This window comes from Trichomycterus rosablanca, chromosome 23 (assembly GCF_030014385.1).
Source record: "Trichomycterus rosablanca isolate fTriRos1 chromosome 23, fTriRos1.hap1, whole genome shotgun sequence".
Lineage (NCBI taxonomy): Eukaryota > Metazoa > Chordata > Actinopteri > Siluriformes > Trichomycteridae > Trichomycterus > Trichomycterus rosablanca.
The window spans coordinates 6,964,636-6,986,544 of NC_086010.1; the positions used below are offsets into that span (position 1 = coordinate 6,964,636).

Below are 21,909 nucleotides of genomic sequence, written 5' to 3' on the forward strand. Positions count from 1 at the left end.
TTTCATTCATGCCATCTGAGCTAACAGGCTTTCAGTGCACTTTTAGTTGGGTTGTATTTTAAAGTAGGACCAGACACCAGAGATCCATTAAAGCAAATCTGTGAGCGTTATTCTCTGGGACACAGACGGTAAAGTTTTACATTATCACTTTACATGTACACCATGATTTACTAACATGTTGAAGGAAGAGTATTACTTTTTGAGTGCAGTACATTGCAGTGTGTGTGCTTAATGGATTTACTGCTGATGATTACTAAGAACAGAGATAAATTGTACACCCTCAAAACAGGTGACAAAACAGTTTTTGGTATTTGGAGGCATAAGGACAGTTGGAATGATCAAAAACATCAAACAAACAGCACAATTCTAAAAAAAAAAAAAAAAACAGTATTGATTTCTATTATTCATTATATATTAAACAACTGAGCTCACTTACATGATTAGTGTCTTACTAATTACTATAATTAAACTGCTCATGAACACAAGTCTTGTTTATCACATATCATATGGAAGTTTTCAGCACTAAAATATCCAAAAAAGGTGTGATTAAGTAAGTGAATTTATGTAGGTGTGCATGTGCAATTCCCTGCCAGTGTCTCTGGGAACTTAAACCCACCCTGGTTCATAAACATGAATAAATTAAATAAATAAATATGATTCAATAAATATGGTTATTTAGTGTTGATTAATGTATTACACACACACAGTTAGTCACACAAAAAGAAAAAAAAATCACATGTAAAGAAAGGGCACTTGTTAAGCAGTGCTGGTAAATAGGGTTGCCAAGTGTTCCTAAGTCCAGCATTTAGCTTGGATAACAGATTTACACTGACACGTTTGTCTTAAAGCAACTTTACAGATTGCAGGTCGAAATACCCCTAATGAGCAAGCCTAGGGCCACAGTGGCAAGGAGGATCCTCTTAAATAATATAAGGAAGAAACTATTCAGTGGGACCCATCCCTCTTTGGGCAGCCTATAGTTAGAGTTATATAATAGTTACATTAATTAAATTAGGAATAAACAATGAGTTACTTTCATATTTTGGACCATCTTGCAATTGCAAAGGGAACAGTGAATTTAAAATGAAGATTGTGTATGATCACATGTAAAGAAAGGTAAATAGGTAAATAGGGTTGCCAAGTGTTCATAGGTCCAGCATTTAGCTTAGATAACAGATTTAGGTGCAGAGTTTTCAAAATTCTTAGATAAAGCTACATGACAGTTATGACAGTATAAGGCAGGACTTGCCTCTATTAAACCACCAACAGAAGGTGAAGTGTCTGGAAGAATGGTGTTCTGTACCTACAGTAGACCTCCAGAGACTTGCAGAATCTGTTATTGTGCATTTAAGTTGTTCTGATTAGTCATAATTTTTTTCCTTTATTCTGACACGTTTGTATCTCTATTGTTAATAAGACAGCTGATCTAATATTATGAAGAACAGCAACTAATGTTAAATACGTGTAGAAAACATTCTACTTGACAGTGGTACTTTTTGGATGATTGATCCAATTTAATCTGTTTTCTCATGTAGACACTGTGGCTACATCAAAGCCAAGCAAGACCCCGAGGACGAGAAGATGCAGTTACAGCATGGCCGCGGTAAGACAGACTTTGATCATAAAGTGTCCAAAACAATGTCTTAGTTTCTGTGCTGTGCTTTTTTCTTTAGATGGATCACCGTGATATCTCTAACTGAGTACGAGTCCTTAAAAAAAGTGAAAAAAAGAGAGATCAAAGTCTGCGAGCAGAGATTTCACTTGCCTGTGGCTAGTTAGAACAGGCACTCAGTAATTTGGCGCTCATCTTTACAAAGTGGGCAGAGTGAGAGCAAGTTGCACTACAAGCTGTACCATTTGTCACGAGGAGAAGGCTGGGTGTGCCGAGGCTCCCTCTGTTGCGTCTGCTGATAAATGATGCCGCTGATCACCGCAGTTGCCTAATGTGTGTTTTCTCTAATGACACTTTTCTTGCCTGACAAAGACGATGCTTAATGAGGTTGCAAATGTGGCGCATTGCTCTTTTAGGGAAATGGATGCTTTACTAATGAACAAGCAAAGCGCCTACAAAAACACGGTCACTATGCTCACTCCTGCTGCCCTGCCTTGTGTTTCACAGTCCAGCTTCCTGGAACCAGAACGTATATTCATCCACACACATACGAGGACCCAAACCAGGCTGTCCGAGACTTCGCCAAGGAGATCGAAGTCTCTAATATCCGCATAGAGCGAGTAATTGGAGCTGGTGAGTTTACAAATTTACAGTTACCGTTTGTTACACATTTGCATTTTTTACTATTGTAATCTGGTCTGATCTTCATCCAAGTTGTAATAATTTTACAAATCCCCAGAACTTGCTACAGTCTCCGTTCATATACTAATATGGCAAAACATTAGGGCCACCCACCTAATACACTTCCAAAACAGCTCTGACCCACAGAGATATGGACTCCAAAAGACATCTGAAGGAGTTCTTTGGTATTTGGTACAAGTAGGTCATTATAAAACGGATAGTTCCGGTCCTAAAATCTGATTGACTGAGCCGCGTTCGAAGCCGTTGTAAAATCCCCGATAAACGCACACCTATGACCACCTCATTCCATCATTCCATATTAATACGTCACTGAAAAGAAAAAGTGAATGTTATGTTCGCCCTCATGTTGCCTAGCAACACTGTTAACGAACTACCTGGGGTCACGGAGGAATGCTTTTTGTAAGTGTTTTTGTAAATAAAAACATTTATAAATTGAATTGTTGTATTTTATTATATTTTATGTTGACCACCGTTTTATAAAAGTAATAAGCCACTCGAGACCGTGCGTTACTGCTATGATTTTATCACGGGGAAGGTTGTTTTGGCACGACGCGAAGCGGAGTAACGCACGGTCTCTCGTGGCTTATTGCTTTATTCTATTATTGCTCCAATATTTCAGTTCCAATGCATGTGGGCCCATCGCAGATAGTTTGGGCTGTTGTAGCCTAGCGATTAAGGTACTGGACCAGTAAGCAGAAGGTTGCTGGTTCAAACCCCACCTCTACCAGGTTGCCACTGTTGGGCCACTGAGCAAGACTCTTAACCCTCAATTGCTTAGACTGTGTACTGTAAGTTGTGCACTGTAAGAAACGAAAATGTAAATGTAGCTTTCGACACTGGACAAGAGTTTGTATGGGTGTTAATATGGGTGTCGTATGTATTTGTATAGGATCTTATACAGAGAAAAATGTCTTAAAGCAGCTTTACAGATTGCAGGCCCAGATACCTCTAATGAGCAAGCCTAGGGCTACAGTGGCTAGAAGGATATATATAAAATATAAAATAAAGAAGAAACTTTTCAAAAAGTGGGACCCATCCCTCTTTGGACAGCCTATAGTTATAGTTATATAATAGTTACATTCATTAAATTGGGAATAAGCAATGAGTTACTTTTATAATTTGGACCATCTTGCATTTGCAAAGTGAAATTAAAATGAAAATTGTGTATGAATTGTATGATCTAGGTGTTGATTATTTTTATATTCTCTAACTATCTGGATGGAATGAAAAATTATTTAAAAATAAATAAAAAAAAGTGTCATAATTTTAAATATTTACACCCAATTTTCTTTTTTGAACCAGGTGAGTTTGGGGAAGTGTGCAGCGGCCGCCTGCGCCTCCCCAGTAAAAGAGAGATCCACGTAGCCATTAAGAGTCTAAAAGCGGGCTACACAGAGCAGCAGCGGAGAGATTTCCTCAGTGAGGCCAGCATCATGGGTCAGTTCGACCATCCCAACATCATTCGACTGGAAGGAGTCGTGACCAGATGTGAGTCTTGTATTCACGTCTAGCACTTTCAGCACACACATATAAACATGCATTATATAAATACACCATATGGTTAAAAGTATGTGGACACTTCACCGTGACCTTGTTAAACATCACATTTGGAGTTGTCTTTAAAATATTTCCAAGCTTGCCCAGTTAGTCAAAAGAGTATTTGTGGGGACCAGTACTGATGGTTAACAGGCGGTCAGATGGAAAGCAAGAATCAAAAATAGACTTGGCATTTAATATAGAGTGGCCACAGTCAAGCAAGCTTATATCATCATAAGAGAGGCTTAGAGTGGCTGTCATCCCTGCTTCAAAACTTCAAGGTTTAATCACATGAAGAAAAAAATAAAGCAGGGCTTTCTATCTTGCATGCCAGCCTTTAAGGCCATGGTTATGCAAAGCTTGCTTGGCTGTGAACTCACAGCCCACAGCCAAATGAATCCAAGTTTCTGTATGTATAAATTTGATCCAGTATATTTTTAGAAAACCTAAAATGAACTTAAGTTTGTACTATTCTCATGACATGCATCTCTCTTATAATGTATGTAAACTGTACAAGTTACAAACACAATGTGGTTCATGTCTATTGAACTGGGGCATGTGTACGGTGCAATGACTTCTTTGTTCTCGTCAGTCTTTGAACTTGTCTCGTCTTTAGAAATAAACAACATGCCTGGAACATGAATATTTCATGCATCTGAATGCATTACCTAGATATTACCCTATTAGTAATATGCTACCCTACATTTGGGGGGTCCTGTATTTTCTTAAGGCCTTAAAAATTAATTGTCACATTTAAATATTAGGCTACAAATATATTGGTGATTTTACTTTCTTTCCTTGTGCTATTGAAAACATTTAAAAATGGAATTAGATGATTATTAACAACAGCAGCACTTTGCCTCTTGCCAGTCTTATTTGTCAAGATGAATATTTTCTTAACATTTATTGTGGTTTAATTTTCCCATTTTATAGCTTTACAAATGTATTTTTTAAACGTATTTCTTGTAAAGAGATAGATTTTAGATAGTTTGCATTGAATCTCTCATAATCTCCATACAATTATCTTTTAAATTACATCTCGGATGTCTTAGAAGTAGTTAGAAAGTAATAAAAATAATTGCATTACATTTAACAGCAGACACTCAGCAATAATGCAATATTACACCAGGGTGCAATGATATCAGTAATGATGATTGTTCAGCTGCATAGAATTTTGCTGAAACATTTTTTTCTAATAACTGACTGTCATTTGGCCGTAGTTAACCATTTAACAGCAAGCTCATAACATTGTGGTGTGGTAACAGTTCTTGTCAGTCAATACCTAATGCAACGAACGCTTTTTCAAGTAAATGGGCACAAATTTTCATACACATACTAGCCTTTCTAGAAAAGTGGATTCTGACAGAGCTGTAAAGGGGGACCTACTGAATGTAAATGCCAGAATATTGGAAGAGGATATCCAATAAGATTAGGGCCAGGTGGGCACACAGTGTATAGCCACAGTGGCTATATAGTGTGTGCCCACCTGGCCATGATCATGTTGGAGCATCAGACCAGACGGTGTGTTATTTATGGTGCAGGTGCACATCCAAATGCAATGATTAAAAAATGACTTTCCTTTACATAACACATTTAAATATGTATGTCTTGTTGATATTAACAGTAATGAATTATAATCTTCTTAACAACACATTTTAATTATTTAAAGTGTTTAAACTACAGAGTAAGCCATGCTACAAAAGGGAAAAAGCACACTTATCAAGACTGTGAATAACAGAATGAGTATTTATTGCTTGTAGATGTTGATGGATACACTTTGTATCACACAGGCCATCAGGGTCTATCAGTGCTCTATCTGCTTCAGGTTGCCTAAATGTAGACTACTAATGTCTCTACATTCTTCCTTAATCTAAACTAACCACACACAACCAACAAGTTATACAGTCTAAACCATTTATTATTCTAAATACCAACACCACACACTACACCCTCCCACTGCTCACCACAATCCCACGTTTCCTAAAGCAGTAAATACCACAGTGCATAATGAGTTTAGAGTAGCGCTGCATAATGGTGTGGGAAAAGCATGACATTTCTTGACTTTCTCTGGCAGGGAGAGAAAATTAACCTGATTGACAGCTTCAGCCTCCCAATGTAATTTTTTAAAATTTAAACGGAAAGGTCGTGAATGACATTACTCATGTTAATCCGAGGAACTGCTGGAGAATACCTGATAGTTTTGCTAATGTGTGAGACTGATTTTATATCCTCCTAAAAGTCATTCATTTTTAAGTCAATTTCATCAACCACTGTGTCCTGTCCAGATTCATTGTGGGTCCACGCCATAGGAACCTTTCTAATTACCTACACTCGGGGGCATCTACATCAGCTAGTATATCATTTGCATGTTTGACAAGTGAGAAAAAACCCACAAGGACAACCACTCAGACAGTGCCCAGAGCCCAGAATGTTAAAGGAATTGTTCATTACTTTTAATGATCAGTTACTAGTATTATACACAAATGAACGCTGTAAATATGGAGTTTCTAATAAAGTGGTTGTTAAAGGTGTTGAAAATGAAATTCTAAAGAAAAAAAGGTTGTGCAAATTTACCTGGTTTTCACTATCAGAGATAGGTTGCCATTATTTGGAAAGATTACATAACTGTTAGCAATTATGGTGAAGGAACTGAAGTTTTCATAGCCCCCCAAAAGGGTAAGTCCCTTAACAGTCCAAAGACGTGCAAGTGAGGTGAATTAGATTAAACAAAATTGTCTGTGACTATGTTTGACATTACATTTACATTTCCAGCATTTAGCAGACACTTTTTATCCAGAGCGACTTACAGTATTGTGTCAGTATACTGTCTAAGCAATTGAGGGTTAAGGGCCTTGCTCAAGGGCCCAACAGCGACAACCTGGCAGTGGTGTAGCTTGAACCAGAGAACTTTTGATTACTAGTCCAGTACCGTAACCAATAGGCTACAATTGCCCTACACAATCTTGTGAAACCCATAATTCTTGTGTAACCAGTAACTACCTGTCCTCTCATGAATGGCACAAAAGTGTGTAAAACATGACATTAAAATCCTAATAAATAAATAAATACACAGCCATAGCAAACATTTTAAAACAGTTCATCAAACAGCAGATGGTGCAGGTCAGATGAGCCACATAAGCACGTTACACAGTGAATAATAAGCAAGTAATAAGCACTGAAAATCATTTACATTTACATTTTCAGCATTTAGCAGACGCCTTTATCCAAAGCGACTTACAGTACAGTTACGGTATACAGTCTGAGCAAGTGAGGGTTAAGGGCCTTGCTCAAGGACCCAACAGCAGCAACCTGGCAGTGGTGGAGCTTGAACCAGCGACCCTCTGATCACTGGTCCAGTACCTTAACCACTGGGCTACAGTAATTCTATTCTGTAAAGCATTGTACAGATGAGACAAAAGCCAAATAAATTGTTCATTTTGGCCAAAAAAAGAGTGATGATTATGTCTTATAAAAATACCTGAACCAGAAGCTGCTGTTAAAGGCTCAATAAATTCCTCTTTCTATCGAAAATGTTCTGGAACATAATGTCACTGTCCGTGAACTTGAACAGAGTATGTTATTGTTATACAGTGGTCAACATTTCACAATGCAATAAGAAATGCACTTTTAAATGGCTGTAAAAGAGATTTAAAAAAAAATAGTTTTAGAATGGGCTAGGCTTAGCCTTGACCGAGTAGATACGCTGTAGTGAGACCTGAAGTGGGGACTTGAAACCTGGCGGAGTCTGATTTGAATCAGTTTAATAAAGTGTAAAAGACTGCTGATTATTATAGTGTTTAGTTGCAGTGTTGCTAAAATGGTGCAACCAGTTATAAATTTAAAGGAATACCTTTCCACATGAATGATACAGGTGTTGGATAACATTGATTAAATCAATGATAGGCGCCCAGGTGGAGCAGCAGGATATTCCACTAGCGCATCAGTGCAGAGATTCTGAACTCCTCTGTTCGAAACTTGGCCTCGTCACCGGTCGGCTGGGCGCCATCCAGTGGGCATAATTGGTAGTGCCTGCAGCAGACACGGTTCTGCTATGGCGGGATGACCGGACTATGTTGGTGGGGTCTTCAAACGCTGTGTAAGGACCCTGATTGGCAGAGAGGTGCCTGTGCAGAGTTTGTTTGTTTATTAAGTTTTTAATGTCATGTTTTACACTTTGGTTACATTCATGACAGTAAACGGTAGTTACTCATTACACAAGATTCATCAGTTCACAAGGTTATATCAAACACAGTCATGGACAGTTTAGTGTCTCCAATTCACCTCACTTGCATGTCTTTGGACTGTGGGAGGAAACCTGTGCTTCCAGAAGAAAACCCACGCAGACACGGGGAGAACATGCAAACTCCACACAGAAAGGACCCGGACCGCCCCACCTGGGGATCGAACCCAGGACCTTCTTGCTGTGAGGCGACGCCTGTGCAGAGTGCAAAGGTGAAAAAGGGTTCTGCTAAGGGCTGCACACGGAGGTGCGAGCAGCAATAAACCAACCTAGACTGCAATCAGGGATCCCCCAGCAGTGGAAGACAAATTGATTAAGCTAAATTGGAAGAAAGTGCCTAAATAAAATAGAAAATAAAATCAATGATGTTTTTAAGTAACATCACGGTATGTTTAATCATCTGAAACGTATCTGCACAGTTGTATTTGTCAAGCTGCCGGGGGTTTATCAAATTTTATCTGTAAAGCACAAACTCTAAAGCACAACGTTACGAATTAGGCATTGCCATGCACGCTTTATGGCTCATCAATGTTAGGTTAGGGTAGGTCTGCATGGTTATGGGTAGGTGATATGAGTGGATGGGTAGGTTGGCTGGCCAGACAGACAGAAAAGGTTTTTTATGCTTTGATGCATAAAAATTGTCCACACATTGTGTGAGTGCAGCACAGATTTTAAGTGTGTCCTCATCCCAGGAGTGTTGATTGGGTGAGATAGAATATACAGAATCACATGCTAAATGTCACAGTAATTTCACAGGTCAGAGAGCAGCCTGATGGTGCCGGGCGGACGGAGACGGCAGGTCACGACCTCCGCACGCCGCATTACCATGCCAGCTGTCAATCTAAATTCTCACCTTGTGACAGGAGCATGAGAAGCAGTGAGAGTTTAAGACACATTAAAGAGGAAAGAGAAGTTTGAAAGTTTAAGACTGAGCTAGTTTGTGTTTGTACTTGCTGACAGACAGAAAAGACATGACAGTGCACGAGTGTAATTGTGTTGGAATAGGAAATGCGCCTGTCACATTACACACGGCTTAAAGAGCCGGTGTATCATTATCGTCAGCGACAGAAAAATTAGACCATGATTGAGCTCATTGTGATGCAAATGAGGCAGCGGCTGAAAGAATGGGACCAGAATAGACCTTTATCCTGTAGCACATCTTGGCGAAAACACAGAACTGTCATTGTCTCCATTATAAGGCCATTGTGTTTTTGACTGTCAGATTGGTACCCTATTGTCAGTCTGATAACACACATTAGCTTTATGCTACTGCTGAGATCAAGGATAATACATTTCAGGAGCTTTTCCTTGATGGCTAAGAGGCAGTGCTTTCTATGTGGACGGGGGGGGTTTTATCTTCTTGATTATTATCAAGAATAATTGGATTATTTTTGACCTGAAGCCTCAGTTTTGGCTGGTTTCATGTTTCATAAAACAGAATTTTAAAACAGTTAAAAGTCAAAATGGCAAAAAGAATATGACCAGATAGGAAGCCTAAATGAACGTCTTTATTAAAAAGCTAGACGTGCAATCTTGAGATTGTGATAAGATTTTAAATGGTCTAACTGTTTAATGGCCCCAGATTAAATACCACTCAACAGATTGATATTGAACAGTTGCCCCAGATCACATTCATTGTTATAGACACAGAATTAACCACGATGATTCTATTATATTAAATTTAATGACCGCCCTTCTAGAACAATTTAAAATCCTGCCACATGTAGTCACTAAGCTATATATAGCCTCACTTTTCCTCTTCATTTTTCTCTGGTCTTTAAATGAAAACCATAACCTGTCAACATGTGTAGCAGACCTAGACAGATTCTCATTTTAGCAAATCCGGTCACTACCACTTTTTTACACCCTCTTTTAGCATTAGGCCAAATGGTATAATTATATATCATACCTAGGATGGCTGGCAGCTTCATTTTCCAGCATCAATCATACGCCATTACCAGCAGCCATGGATGAGTAGTTCAGGGGTAATTTCCATTATGAACCCATCCCTCAACCTTTTATTATCTCTTAATAAATATTTTAGATATAATAAGAAAAAAGGAAGATAAAATTCTGTAGAAAAATGTTCAGAGGTGTGTCCATGGTGTTTGTGCCTTTTTTAATTAGCTTATGTGTAAATTTAATTCCGTGGAATAATTCCCCTGACTCTTTATAACAGACCCAGTGTTGTATTAATATTTTGGGAAGCAGTAATATTCACTTAAAAACATTGATGTTTTACGTTATGTTGGTTTTTTTTGCCTAGAAAAGACCTTTAAAAAAATCTTAATACAGTATGTAGGCACACTTCTCTCATTAGCATTCTTACAGCAACCAAAAGGGTACATTGGATAATTTGCTCAATGCTTTTATATGTGGATTATTTTTAATAATTAACTACTGTTTAATGTGTAACTGCTCTGTGACTAACTGCTCTAGTCTCTGGGAGTTCTAGTATACATGGTTCTGTAGCATCTTAAAGCTATCATTACAACCCAGGTTGTGTGGGCTGTGACTAGTGCTGTAAAGAGAAGATATTCAAGATATTTGTTTGGCTTGCTGTCAAGAGATTTGTTAGCATCTAATTTGTTTTGATAGTTATTTGACCCTGTCACGCTTGCCATGCATTCACTACCAGACAAGTGTGACAAAGCCAGCTGTGATCTACTGACTGCGACAGCTTGGAAACTGGAGCCCAACCCAATTGCAAGGAATTCTAAGCAAAAAGACAACCATAAATAGAAGGTGGGGATGAGGGGGAATGAGAGACAGTTTTGTAGGGTTAAATTGCAAACGTTGGTGTAACTCACCCTCTAACTCTATGCATTTTTACTGGACCTTAATTTGGCAAAATAATTATAAAAGATCAAAGAACAGGAACCTCTTACACTTGGTGTGACTCAGGGGGCATTACTGGGTCCAAATGACGATGTGTTATAATAGCAGGGAGGCGTGTCTAGGGGATCAAAGGGCACATGCACTGAGAATTTTCCTATCATTCCCATCAGCTCTGGCTGATAATCAGGGCAGATTAGCCCCACAGTTGGTCCTGTGAACAGGTGGGGGCTTAGGCTAAGGCCTTTTTGATTGACACTTGTAATTGCAGTGGAATCAAGGGAAAATTTCTAATCACTTCGAGACACGCAGGTGTGAACGTCTCTTTCCTTTTTAACCCCGTATTCAGCCCCATATGCGGCGCTGGCATCCGCCTGTGCAGAACCAAGTGCACCCTTCTAACATTAGCAGATTTTTGCACCCTTTCCCTCCTCCCTCGACCAATTCATCACCGCATCCCCCTAGGAGCCTCCTTCTATACCCCCGCCCCTTCCATCTTGCTCGCCTTCATAGGAACTCATTACCATTCATGGTATTTCTGGACAAAGATATTCTCAGAGGACGGCTCACTCTAATTATCTGCCTGACTGTTATTGAGGGCTTTGATTAGGGGCTGTCACGATGAGTATCAGGCAGCAGGTAGAGGGCCGAGGAAGAGAGGCTGGTAGTCCGAGGGGGGCTGGTCTCTGCATTCATTCCTTTTTCTCCATTGGTGCAGGAATGAATTAAATATAGGACATAAAGACCCTTTTATATCATTCTGCAATGTCCTTTTGAATGCTCGGCTGTGGATAAATGATTTCAAAATACTATTCCTGTGTCTTTTTTCCCTCTTTCCCATGTGCCCCTTTATTCTGTGTCTTTTCTATGTATCTCATTCTGCCTGTAACTTCTGCAGGTAAGCCTGTGATGATAATAACAGAGTACATGGAAAATGGATCATTGGACACGTTCTTGAAGGTAAGAATTGATTTGGTTGAAACAGAATTTAATTCACCACCAAAAAGGGAAACTGCTTCTAATGAGAAAAAAGCTTGAAAAGGGGCATTTTTAGGCTCATGTAGACATTCAGTGGGGAAAACATATTTTTTAAATCTTTAAAAAAGGTCAAACTATTTCCCCAATGCAGAAAAAATCTGATTTTTTTATTCCAAACATTAAAATTACAAACTAGTAAATAAAATCTCCAAGCAGTTAAGGTTTAACGGCCTTGCCCAAGGACCCAACAATGGCAACCTGGCAGTGGTGGACCTTGAACAAGTGATCTGCCAGTACCTTAACCGTTGAGCTACCACTGCCCCCAAACAGTAAATATAATTATTTGACACAACTACTAATTATAAAATAACTGACTGAAAACAGTGTAAGCAATTTAGACTTAAGGGCCTTGCTCAGGAATCCAACAGTGACAGCTTGGTGGTGGTGGGGCTTAAACCAGCAACCTTCTGATCCTATAATATAATAATATAACATTATTAAACATTAACAATATCAACCTAAAATTTGTTTAAAGTACCACATATTTTACAGTACTAGCAACTGCAGAAAATCACACAAGTAACAACACTGATGGTCAGGCGCACCCAACCAGCCAAAATCTGAGCATACTGGTGTAATTAGTTAGTAACTGTCTACATGGTATGAAGATTGTGCTTAATTAAATGTGATAAATGTGCTGATAAATGTGTTTAAATAAGCTGTTAAGTATTTGTCTGTTTTGCTGTGTGTACAGAAACGTGATGGGCAGTTTGCAGTAATTCAGCTGGTCGGCATGCTGCGTGGCATTGCTGCTGGGATGCAGTATCTGTCCGAGATGAACTATGTGCACAGAGACCTGGCAGCACGGAACATCCTTGTAAATGGTAACCTGGTGTGTAAAGTGTCAGACTTCGGGCTGTCTCGCGTGCTGGAGGACGACCCAGATGCAGTCTACACTACCAGGGTGAGTTTACTGTACTGTACTTTTTTAAATGTAAATTAAATGTAAATTAAATTATATCATTATTCACTTAAATCCACCCACAAGAGTCTTCTTTATATAAATCTAGCCTCCGTTCTGAGGGGACGGCTAGCTGGCCTCCTCTGAGATATGTAAAGCTGTCCAACACAGCTTTAGATTTCCATTACAGAACTGTAATCACTGGGCAGTGATCATGAGTGGAGTGTGCTAACTGCCTTCTGACTTGCCTGACAGGGGACAAAAAGGAAAATTGCTACAACCCTGGGTCTGTCCGAAAACCTAGTGAGCTGCCTTGCTGCCTACTGCCTACCTAAACAGATGCCTGAATAGAGAGGATTCTAATAAGACATTGAACTTGTAAGGCAGGTTATTCAGACAGCAATTACGATGATTGCGTCACTGCAGTTTTTGCTTACTAAGCTAACACAGTTAGCCTTAGGCCATTCAAACCAATGGGCTGAGGTGGCACAACCCACTAGCATGCCAGCTAACATCTCCCTCCGTGTACCAGATACTGTTAAATTGTCACTGAAAAATTTTAAATAACAGACACTTGTACACCTTTTTTTGTAAGAAAAGTTGCGCCACACTGAATGCTGGGATTGCCTTCACCACTAAGGAAGCATCAGCCGCTCTCTCATTTTTCAGTCAGATTATCACTTCGAAATAAGGCACCTCACTAGGCAGCATTTTTAGGCATCTAAGAATGTAGACATGCTAGACATCTTCTCGGGAGCACATAGGATGACATGAAATGCTGTCTATGTAGAGAGATTACTAGGTTTTCGGACAGACCCCCAGAGCTCAGGGCTGATTATGTTCTTTCAGACTCCCAGCTACTGATGACTATGGCTTTATTGATTTCTATTACAGCAGAAACAACAAATGTGGTCAAACAAAAGACATACGTATTTTTAAATTGCATCTAACCTATACTGGTGTGCTCTCCTTACTTCTAGACAAATCAAATAAAACAGAATGAAACAAATTAAAAGCAGACTTGATCTCGATATAAAGCAGAAAGTAAGTCAGTGGTGTGTTTGGTTAAAGCTTTTCACGTCGAGATGATGGACAGCTAAGCGTTCACGCAGAAGTAAAATTTTGTGTGTCCAGCAGAATCGTTTTCGCTTCACTGACTACAGTTGATCGCTACGCATGGCTGTGTTTAAAGAGAGATGTGCAGTCCCAAGACTTACACTTTAGAGATGTGTTATTACACTGTATTACTAAGCTCTCCATCAGCGAATGTATGCTTCTGCGAACCTCATTCCTGCTCCACAAGAAGATTCATTAGTATTGTACTTCTTAGGTTCTGAATTAAAATATATGTATTTAATTAAATCCAAGTTTTTTTAACCCAGCCAAAACATTCTCAACGCTGTCCGACCATGGCAGCACAGTGCTGATAAATACACTCGGGAGCCATGTTCATCCAGTAGCCACCAACCAGGTAGCAGTGCTGAACACGAAAGAGGGGTTTTTTTAATGCACCAAAAGGAGCAAAAGATACTGAAGTAACAAATTTACAGAAAGTGAGCAAACGAATCAGACTGAAAAGTATGAAAGTGTGAGCCTACAGGGATTCAGCTGTGTATACTGAGCCGTGACTGCCAAATATCACAGCACAGAGCAGCTCATCAAGATATCGCTTCTAGTGTTTTGTAAGGCTTAAGTGTTCATAGATGAAAACGGCTGTATGTTTACATGCACAGATTTAGATCAGTCAGATAGGAATTATTCAAAAAGCAATAACATGCTGGGAAATTCTGTTCACAGTTTACAGCAAGGAGAAGCGCATGTGGGTTCTGTAAGAGTAATAAGCTATTTATACATGACGATCCAAATACACACACACACACTGATTCTAGAAATAATCTGATACAACAGGTTTGGGATTTTCTGTTTAACAGACTATTTAAGCATTCTCTATCTTCATTTCATTTCGAGTCAATTTACTTACATACATTTTAATTGTGACGGACCTTGTCCAAATTATTACATTATGTCCTAACTGCAATTTTTAATTAATTGGAATTACCAATGAATGTTCCATAGTCTTTGTTTTTGTGCATGGGCCTTGCATACAAGTTTGCATTATGATTGTATATAAGTTATTATTGTTAATATTATTACATATATTTAAAAGAAAATAATTGTGGCCGCTCAGGTGGCGCAGCGGTACAACACGCTAGCACACCAGAGCTGGGATTTCGAATACATCTTATCGAATCTCAGCTCCGCCATCCGGCTAGGCTGGGTGTTTACATGAACAGATTGGCGGCTGTTCATACAGGGTGGTATGAGCCGGACCAGGGTTCCTCATAACTGGTGCAATTGCGACCTCTGCTGGCTGACTGATGCCACCTGCGCAGAGTTGGGGAATCATGCTGATCAGGGTGTGGCTCTCCGTGCACAAGGCTGATCCGCATATGAACTCGCATAGTGCAGGTGAAAACATGCAGTCGGTACTGAGCTCGTGTCGGAGGGGGCGTGTGTCAGTTGAGAAGCTCCTCAGTCAGCAGTGGAGGGTTGTATCGGTGACAATCTTATATTTGTGGAAATCTGAGCATCATCACTGCACCACAAACGTGATTGTCACTTATTTTTAAAAGCATAAAAGAACTTTATAATTTGTGCTAAGCTAAAATGTACTAAAAATAGCTTTGTGATCATTTCAATACTTGAACTGTTTGCAGTGTTCCAAAATATTCTACATCAAACCATAACAAACTATTTACAAAATAGCTCATTGACAGTTTAAATTTACACTATATGGCCAAAAGTCTGTCAACTCCACATAGTTTTTAAATAGGATGTCCAACAAGCTTATGATCAAGTGTCCACAAACTTTGTCATAGTGTACATGCTTATTTGATTGTAGATTGTATTTGTAACTTGTATTTTTGTGTCCTATCACACTCATTGACCCACAGTTAATAATTTCATCCAGTAAGAGCTTAATTTCTGATATTATAACGTCTCATGATATTTTCTTCTGTCACAGGGGGGCAAGATCCCTATCAGGTGGACAGCTCCTGAGGCCATAGCCTACAGAAAGTTCACCTCAGCCAGTGACGTGTGGAGTTACGGGATTGTCATGTGGGAGGTCATTTCCTACGGAGAGCGACCATACTGGGAGATGTCCAATCAGGATGTGAGTTGTGTTTTTCACCATTTTCTTGTGCTCTATGTCACTATTTATTACAGTTCAGTAAAGGCATCATTAGGCCCACTTAAGAGATCTTTCTTCTGCACTGGGAAATAAACAATAAGAGATTTCTGAGACGTGTCATGTAGCTGCTCTCTTCCTCAGTTGGGTCTTGCATTTTGCGCTGTCGATTATAATCAGTCTGAAGAACACTGTAGCTCTGCCAAATCACTACCTCTCCTGACCACAGTGCTCCTAAAAAGTATGATCTGACTCACAAACCTTAAATGATTAAATGCATCTGCAGGGTGAACATTTCCAGGTTTCTGTTCACAGGCCATATTTTTTGCACCAGAAGAATAGAACTCCACTGTGGCTAACTTACAGCAGAATTTCCACATTAGACTCTTTTATTTATTTATTCATTTCCACCTTGGAAAGCAGGCTCAGACAGCAGGTTGGAACAAAGATTGGGAAATGATTCAGCACGTGTATGTTGCAGGTTTGAAATGTGAACAAGAGAGCGCCTACATGCCTGTTTAAGTAAAAGCTTTTGCTGGAGCTGGGCAGCACCGTTTTGAAAGAAACCCATCTGTTCCTTTTCTTTTGCCATGGCAACAGCCTTCATATATCTGTGAATACAAGTAGCTGCGTTTCGGCTAACGGGGTTGGGCTAATTGCTAGCTTTGCAATTTACTAGTTTAGGTAATATCTAGACTGGAAACGATTTCATGCAAATCAGATTTGTATCTTGTACATGGGGATGCTACTTTTATTAAACAATCCCATTAACATAAACCCTGTATGCCTGTATACAAAGTACATCCCATCATGGCAATGATATTCCACAATACCAGTGGCCTTGTTTAACACTACAAAAATTGACTTGACCACCAAATTCCCAAGATTCAAGATCCAATCCAATAGAATATCTGTAAGATGTGCTGGATAAACAAGTCCAATCCACAGAGACCCCACAACATAGCTCACAGGACTGTAAGAATCATCAGTTGCTAACATATTGCTGCCAAACACCACAGGACACCTTCAGAGGTTTTGTGGAGGCCATTCCATTCCAAAACCATGAGCACATGATGGGTGAGACAGGTCAATGGAGTGCACTTATTTTATTTATTTGAACTTCCAGGAAGGTTAATGGCTGTTATAGCTGCAAAATGGGGGTCAATCTCATGCTGGTATCCATGGTTTGGAAATGGTATGGTCAACACCCTCATGGTCAGAAGTCCATATACTTTAGGCCGCTTAGTGTACCTCAAGTTCTCAGCTTGGTGTTTAATGTCTTAGTTCAAGAAAGCTTCTTACTACTACTTGCTTCCACCAATGAATGCATTTGCTTATCAATTTGACTTTGATTCTTTCTCTTGCTTCCTCTCAGGTGATAAAGGCTATAGATGAGGGCTACAGGCTGCCACCACCCATGGACTGCCCTGTGGTTTTACACCAACTCATGCTCGACTGCTGGGAGAAGAATCGCAGTGACCGACCCAAGTTTGGACAGATAGTCAACACCCTGGACCAGCTGATCTGCAACCCTAGCAGCCTAAAACAGCTAGCCAACAACACAGTTTGGTAAAACACGGCAGTTTCCTCTCACTAATATTGATTACTGTATTAAATCTCTGTTATAACCTGCATATGAGAAGACTGGTCTTCCAAACCTAAGGCTTGTTATCTTTGTATTGAGTGCTATATTAATATACAGATTATTTCAAAAGAAGGAGGATCCTAGGACCCAGGATAAAACCTAATCTTAGTGGTAGCTTAGTGTGCAAGGCTAGTTGACTGATGTTAGCTTTATTGTGCTTTTATATTGGGTGAGATGGATTGGCACATTGCCAGTGGGTAAATCTGCCTGCATTTAGTGTTTTTGGGTGGTGCTGGACCCACCATGACTAGTATGACACGAGGAATTACTTGTATGACCTTAAGACTCATGGATAAATCGTTCATGCTAGCACATGTTGCACATTATATTATAATTATTGTCAGGCAAACATGGTCAAATTCAGAGATTATACAAATATGAAGTCATGGCAGAGAAGATCAGCACCAAACGAACAGCTAAAACATACAAGTGATTTCTTATGGGCACCAGACTTGCTGGTTCGATTAGGTCGGCACTAACCAGCATCAAAGCGAAATGGGTCTGCTTTTCCTCGCAGGCCAGTGAACGACACAGAGCATTATTTTCATCTGGGCAGAGCGAGCTCTGAAATGTTCTGGATGTGAGTGTGTGCATGAGTGAGGGTGTGTGCTGGAGAGATTGCATTGTAATCAAGCATCCTTGCAGAACTGGGAAGCCTGATGTCAGCTGTCCAGTTTCTGGCTACTGATTAACTCTGACAAGGCTTTTCCATGCTCTCTGTGAGAGCATCAGCCGACCACAGCTTACACGCCAACACACACACACACACACACACACACACGTTCCCCCTCCTAGAGGAAGCTGTCTCCAGACACCCATTCATGTGAAGCCTTTGTTGCTTTCCTGTTAAAAATGTCACACAACTGTTTCATATAGAACAGAGGAAATGTAGCATCCCAGAACTAAAACCCCTTTAAACCATACAACCTGCAAAACATGACAGCTTGTCTAAACTAGTACTTAACTAGTGAAGAACAAGGGTAATGTATATTATACCAGCATCTGAAACTATTAAGTATGTACATTGGACACACTATTTTCTCTTACACTCCAATAATAATATGTTTGTTTGTTTATTAGGATTTTAATGTCATGTTTTACACTTTTGGTTACATTCGTGACAGGAACGGTAGTTACAAATTACACAAGATTCATCAGTTCACAAGGTTATATCAAACACAGTCGTGGATCTCCAATTCACCTCACTTGCACGTCTTTGGACTGTGGGAGGAAACCCACGCAGAGAACATCCAAACTCCACACAGAAAGGACCCGGACCGCCCTACCTAGGGATCGAATCCAAGACCTTCTTGCTGTGAGGAGACAGTGCTACCCTGCGACAACCCAAAAATGAATATATACGTAACTTGTAACATCAGCAGACAGTTCTGGGTGGTTGTCCGCTAGGCTGTGACATGTTCTAACAAATTCTGCAGCAATGCCAGCAGCATGACCTCCTTCAATGACCTTTACCTCTAGTCTGTTAAAAATATCACTCCATGATAAGCAGTTCCATTAAACAACTCACTGTGAATGACTTTCTCTTCATGTTCTTAGGGAGGACCAAGCGTCACCAGAGCCTGTATGCAGCACCGTAGCTGACTGGCTGGAATCAATTAAGATGGGCCAGTACAAGGAACACTTCTCTACTGCTGGCTATGTCACCCTGGACTCTGTCCTCTACATCAGTACCAGGTTAGTTTTACAATCACAGTATATTTAGGAAACACTAGTGCGTATGAACCTGTGGTATGTAAAGAAGCTTTTTATAGTACAAACAAGAGTAAAAGGAAAATTTCAAAGGGTTTTGATTCTGGGCTAAGACTGAGTTTACAGCCAGTAGAAATGATTTATTTCCACCTTGTTATCAGTCATCTAGCTTGTAGGATATACCATTCTTCAGGCCCTACCTAATTTACTGGCATGAAAATCACGTCTCGGACCGTGAAAGAGCCGCTTCTCATGTGTTATGCAATTTGCTGTGAAATTCAAACTTTAAGTTTGTGTTTAGCGATTCAAGTGCCTCACGTTTACTGGTTAATTTGCAATATGAGGCGGTCCTAGCAGTCCTATGGCAATTCAGTTAGCAAACGATTAGTCAAAATGTCTAAGGTGTCAAAGTCTGAAGCAGCTACAAACACGGCTCAGGTAACTGAGTTTGGAAAACTCCCAACCAATTCTGTAGACGCAGAGGGGCGTTCGTATTTGAGATGGAGCCTTGTACCGTCGCTGGATGTTTTAGGTTTACATTCAACCGAATTGAACGGTTTTATCATTCAATTCATGAGTGTTATTTAATGACTGCCATGAAATGTGGCACCTTTCTTTAAAAATCTGTGAAATCTGTGATTTTCCTGTAAACTTAGATAGGGCCTTAATCATTATATATCCAGAAATTTAGTTTGCATAAAATCATCATGTGTAAACAGTGTAAGAAGTAAACAAATCTCTTTTTCCAAGCCATACCAAAACAGTACAGTAACCTCACTTCTCTTCTGAATTACCAGTGAGCTGGGGAATATGGGAGTGGTGCTGGCGGGCCATCAGAAGAAAATCCTCTCATGTATTCAGAGCCTGCAGGTGCAGCAGCAACAGGGGACCCACATCCAGGTATAAAGTATAGACTCTGGCTTGGCCTGTTCTCTCTGAAGTTTTATATGGACGCCACCACTCCAGCCACAGTCCTTTTTTTCAGCACTTGACAATGACGATGACGGATGCATGTTGCTCTTTGATCGCTGTATGGAGCAAAGAATGACGGCACGTTGCAGAGCATGGAAGAATCTGTGAAAACCGCTCTGTGCTGGACGTTTAAGGAGTACTGGAGACTAATACACGACGGCACACGGAGGAACCACGTCTCTTGAACACTTTTATAGTTGTGATGTGGTGGTCACTTACATAGTGTTGATATAGATGTTGTTTTTATAAAGACCACATGTGGATGGATCTCAACTCAACGGCCATTATGAACTTGTTGTCATGCTAGTATTTTAGTGTTGTGATGGACGACTACCTGAAAACACTAACCATGAACTTGGACTGGAAATAGTCACTCACACTCAGCATTCCATGTGCAGTTCTCTGGAGTTAAATGGCTATTTAAGGTCAAGAACAAAGGAGAAATAAGAAAGGTTTAGGTATCTTAATCCATGAGGATGAGTGATTACATTTTTTTTTTCTATGACAAACACTTGTTTACTGAGACCGGTTATCTCATGAATCAGGACATGAAAGGATGTGAACTGTCCCTCTCACTTTTCAAAGTATTTCCATGAGCAGTACTTAGCCACTAAAGCATGTGTGCTTGTAAATAAACAATTTTCAGTCCCCTCATCATGTTTTGCAAAAATGTATATGTACATAAATGTATTAAATATAGCTATGTAAGTAATATGTCACTTCACAGACCTGTTCATATTCAGCCATAACATTAAAACCACCTCCTTGTCCATTTTATCAGCTCCACTTACCACACAGAAGCAATTTGTAGTTCTACAATTACTGACTGTAGTCCATTTGTTTCCCCTCATGCTTTGTTAGTCCCCTTTCATGCTGTTCTTCAATGGTCCGGACTCTCCCAGGACCACCACAGAGCAGGTATTATAGTGGTGGTGTGTTAGTGTGTGTTGTGTTGGTATGAGTGGATAAGACACAGCAGTGCTGATGGAGTTTTTAAACACCTCACTGTCACTGCTGGACTGAAAATAATTCACCAACCAAAAATATCCAGCCAACAGCATCCCATGGGCGGCGTCCTGTAAACACTGATGAAGGTCTAGAAGATGACCAACTCAAACAGCAGCAATAGATGAGCGATAGATAAGTCTCTGACTTTACATCTACAAGGTGGACCAACTAGGTAGGAGTGTCTAATAGAGTGGACAGTGAGTGGACACGGTATTTAAAAACTCCAGCAGCGCTGCTGTGTCTGATCCACTCATAATACCTGCTCTGTGGGGGGTCCTGACCATTGAAGATCAGGGTGAAAGCAGGCTAAAAAGGTATGTAGAGAAACAGATGGACTACAGTCAGTAATTGTAGAACTACAAAGTGCTTCTATATGATAAGTGGAGCTGATAAAATGGACAGTGAGTGTAGGAACAAGGTGGTGGTTTTAATGTTATGGCTGATCAGTGTAAATCCAGTTCATTTTACAATTTTCTAATAGTAAAAGAATAGGATGAGATGTAGGATGCACCGGTCCAAT

At 39.9% G+C, this 21,909-nt stretch overlaps 1 protein-coding gene across 2 annotated transcripts in view; it reads left to right on the plus strand.

The window, feature by feature from the left end:
* The window catches only part of ek1 (eph-like kinase 1), a 71,365-nt gene extending 50,338 nt beyond the window's left edge, over positions 1-21,027 (plus strand). Inside the window, exons 8-16 of one of the 2 annotated variants that reach the window (XM_062986000.1) lie at positions 1,536-1,603; positions 2,120-2,245; positions 3,617-3,802; positions 11,824-11,885; positions 12,658-12,867; positions 15,890-16,039; positions 17,430-17,623; positions 19,257-19,394; positions 20,207-21,027. In XM_062986000.1, coding sequence (XP_062842070.1) covers positions 1,536-1,603; positions 2,120-2,245; positions 3,617-3,802; positions 11,824-11,885; positions 12,658-12,867; positions 15,890-16,039; positions 17,430-17,623; positions 19,257-19,394; positions 20,207-20,315 — 1,243 coding nt within the window. In that variant the 3' untranslated portion in view covers positions 20,316-21,027. The remainder of the gene's footprint in view (positions 1-1,535; positions 1,604-2,119; positions 2,246-3,616; positions 3,803-11,823; positions 11,886-12,657; positions 12,868-15,889; positions 16,040-17,429; positions 17,624-19,256; positions 19,395-20,206) is intronic. The other variant, XM_062985999.1, reaches the window with a different exon arrangement.
* The last annotated feature ends 882 nt before the right edge of the window (positions 21,028-21,909 follow it).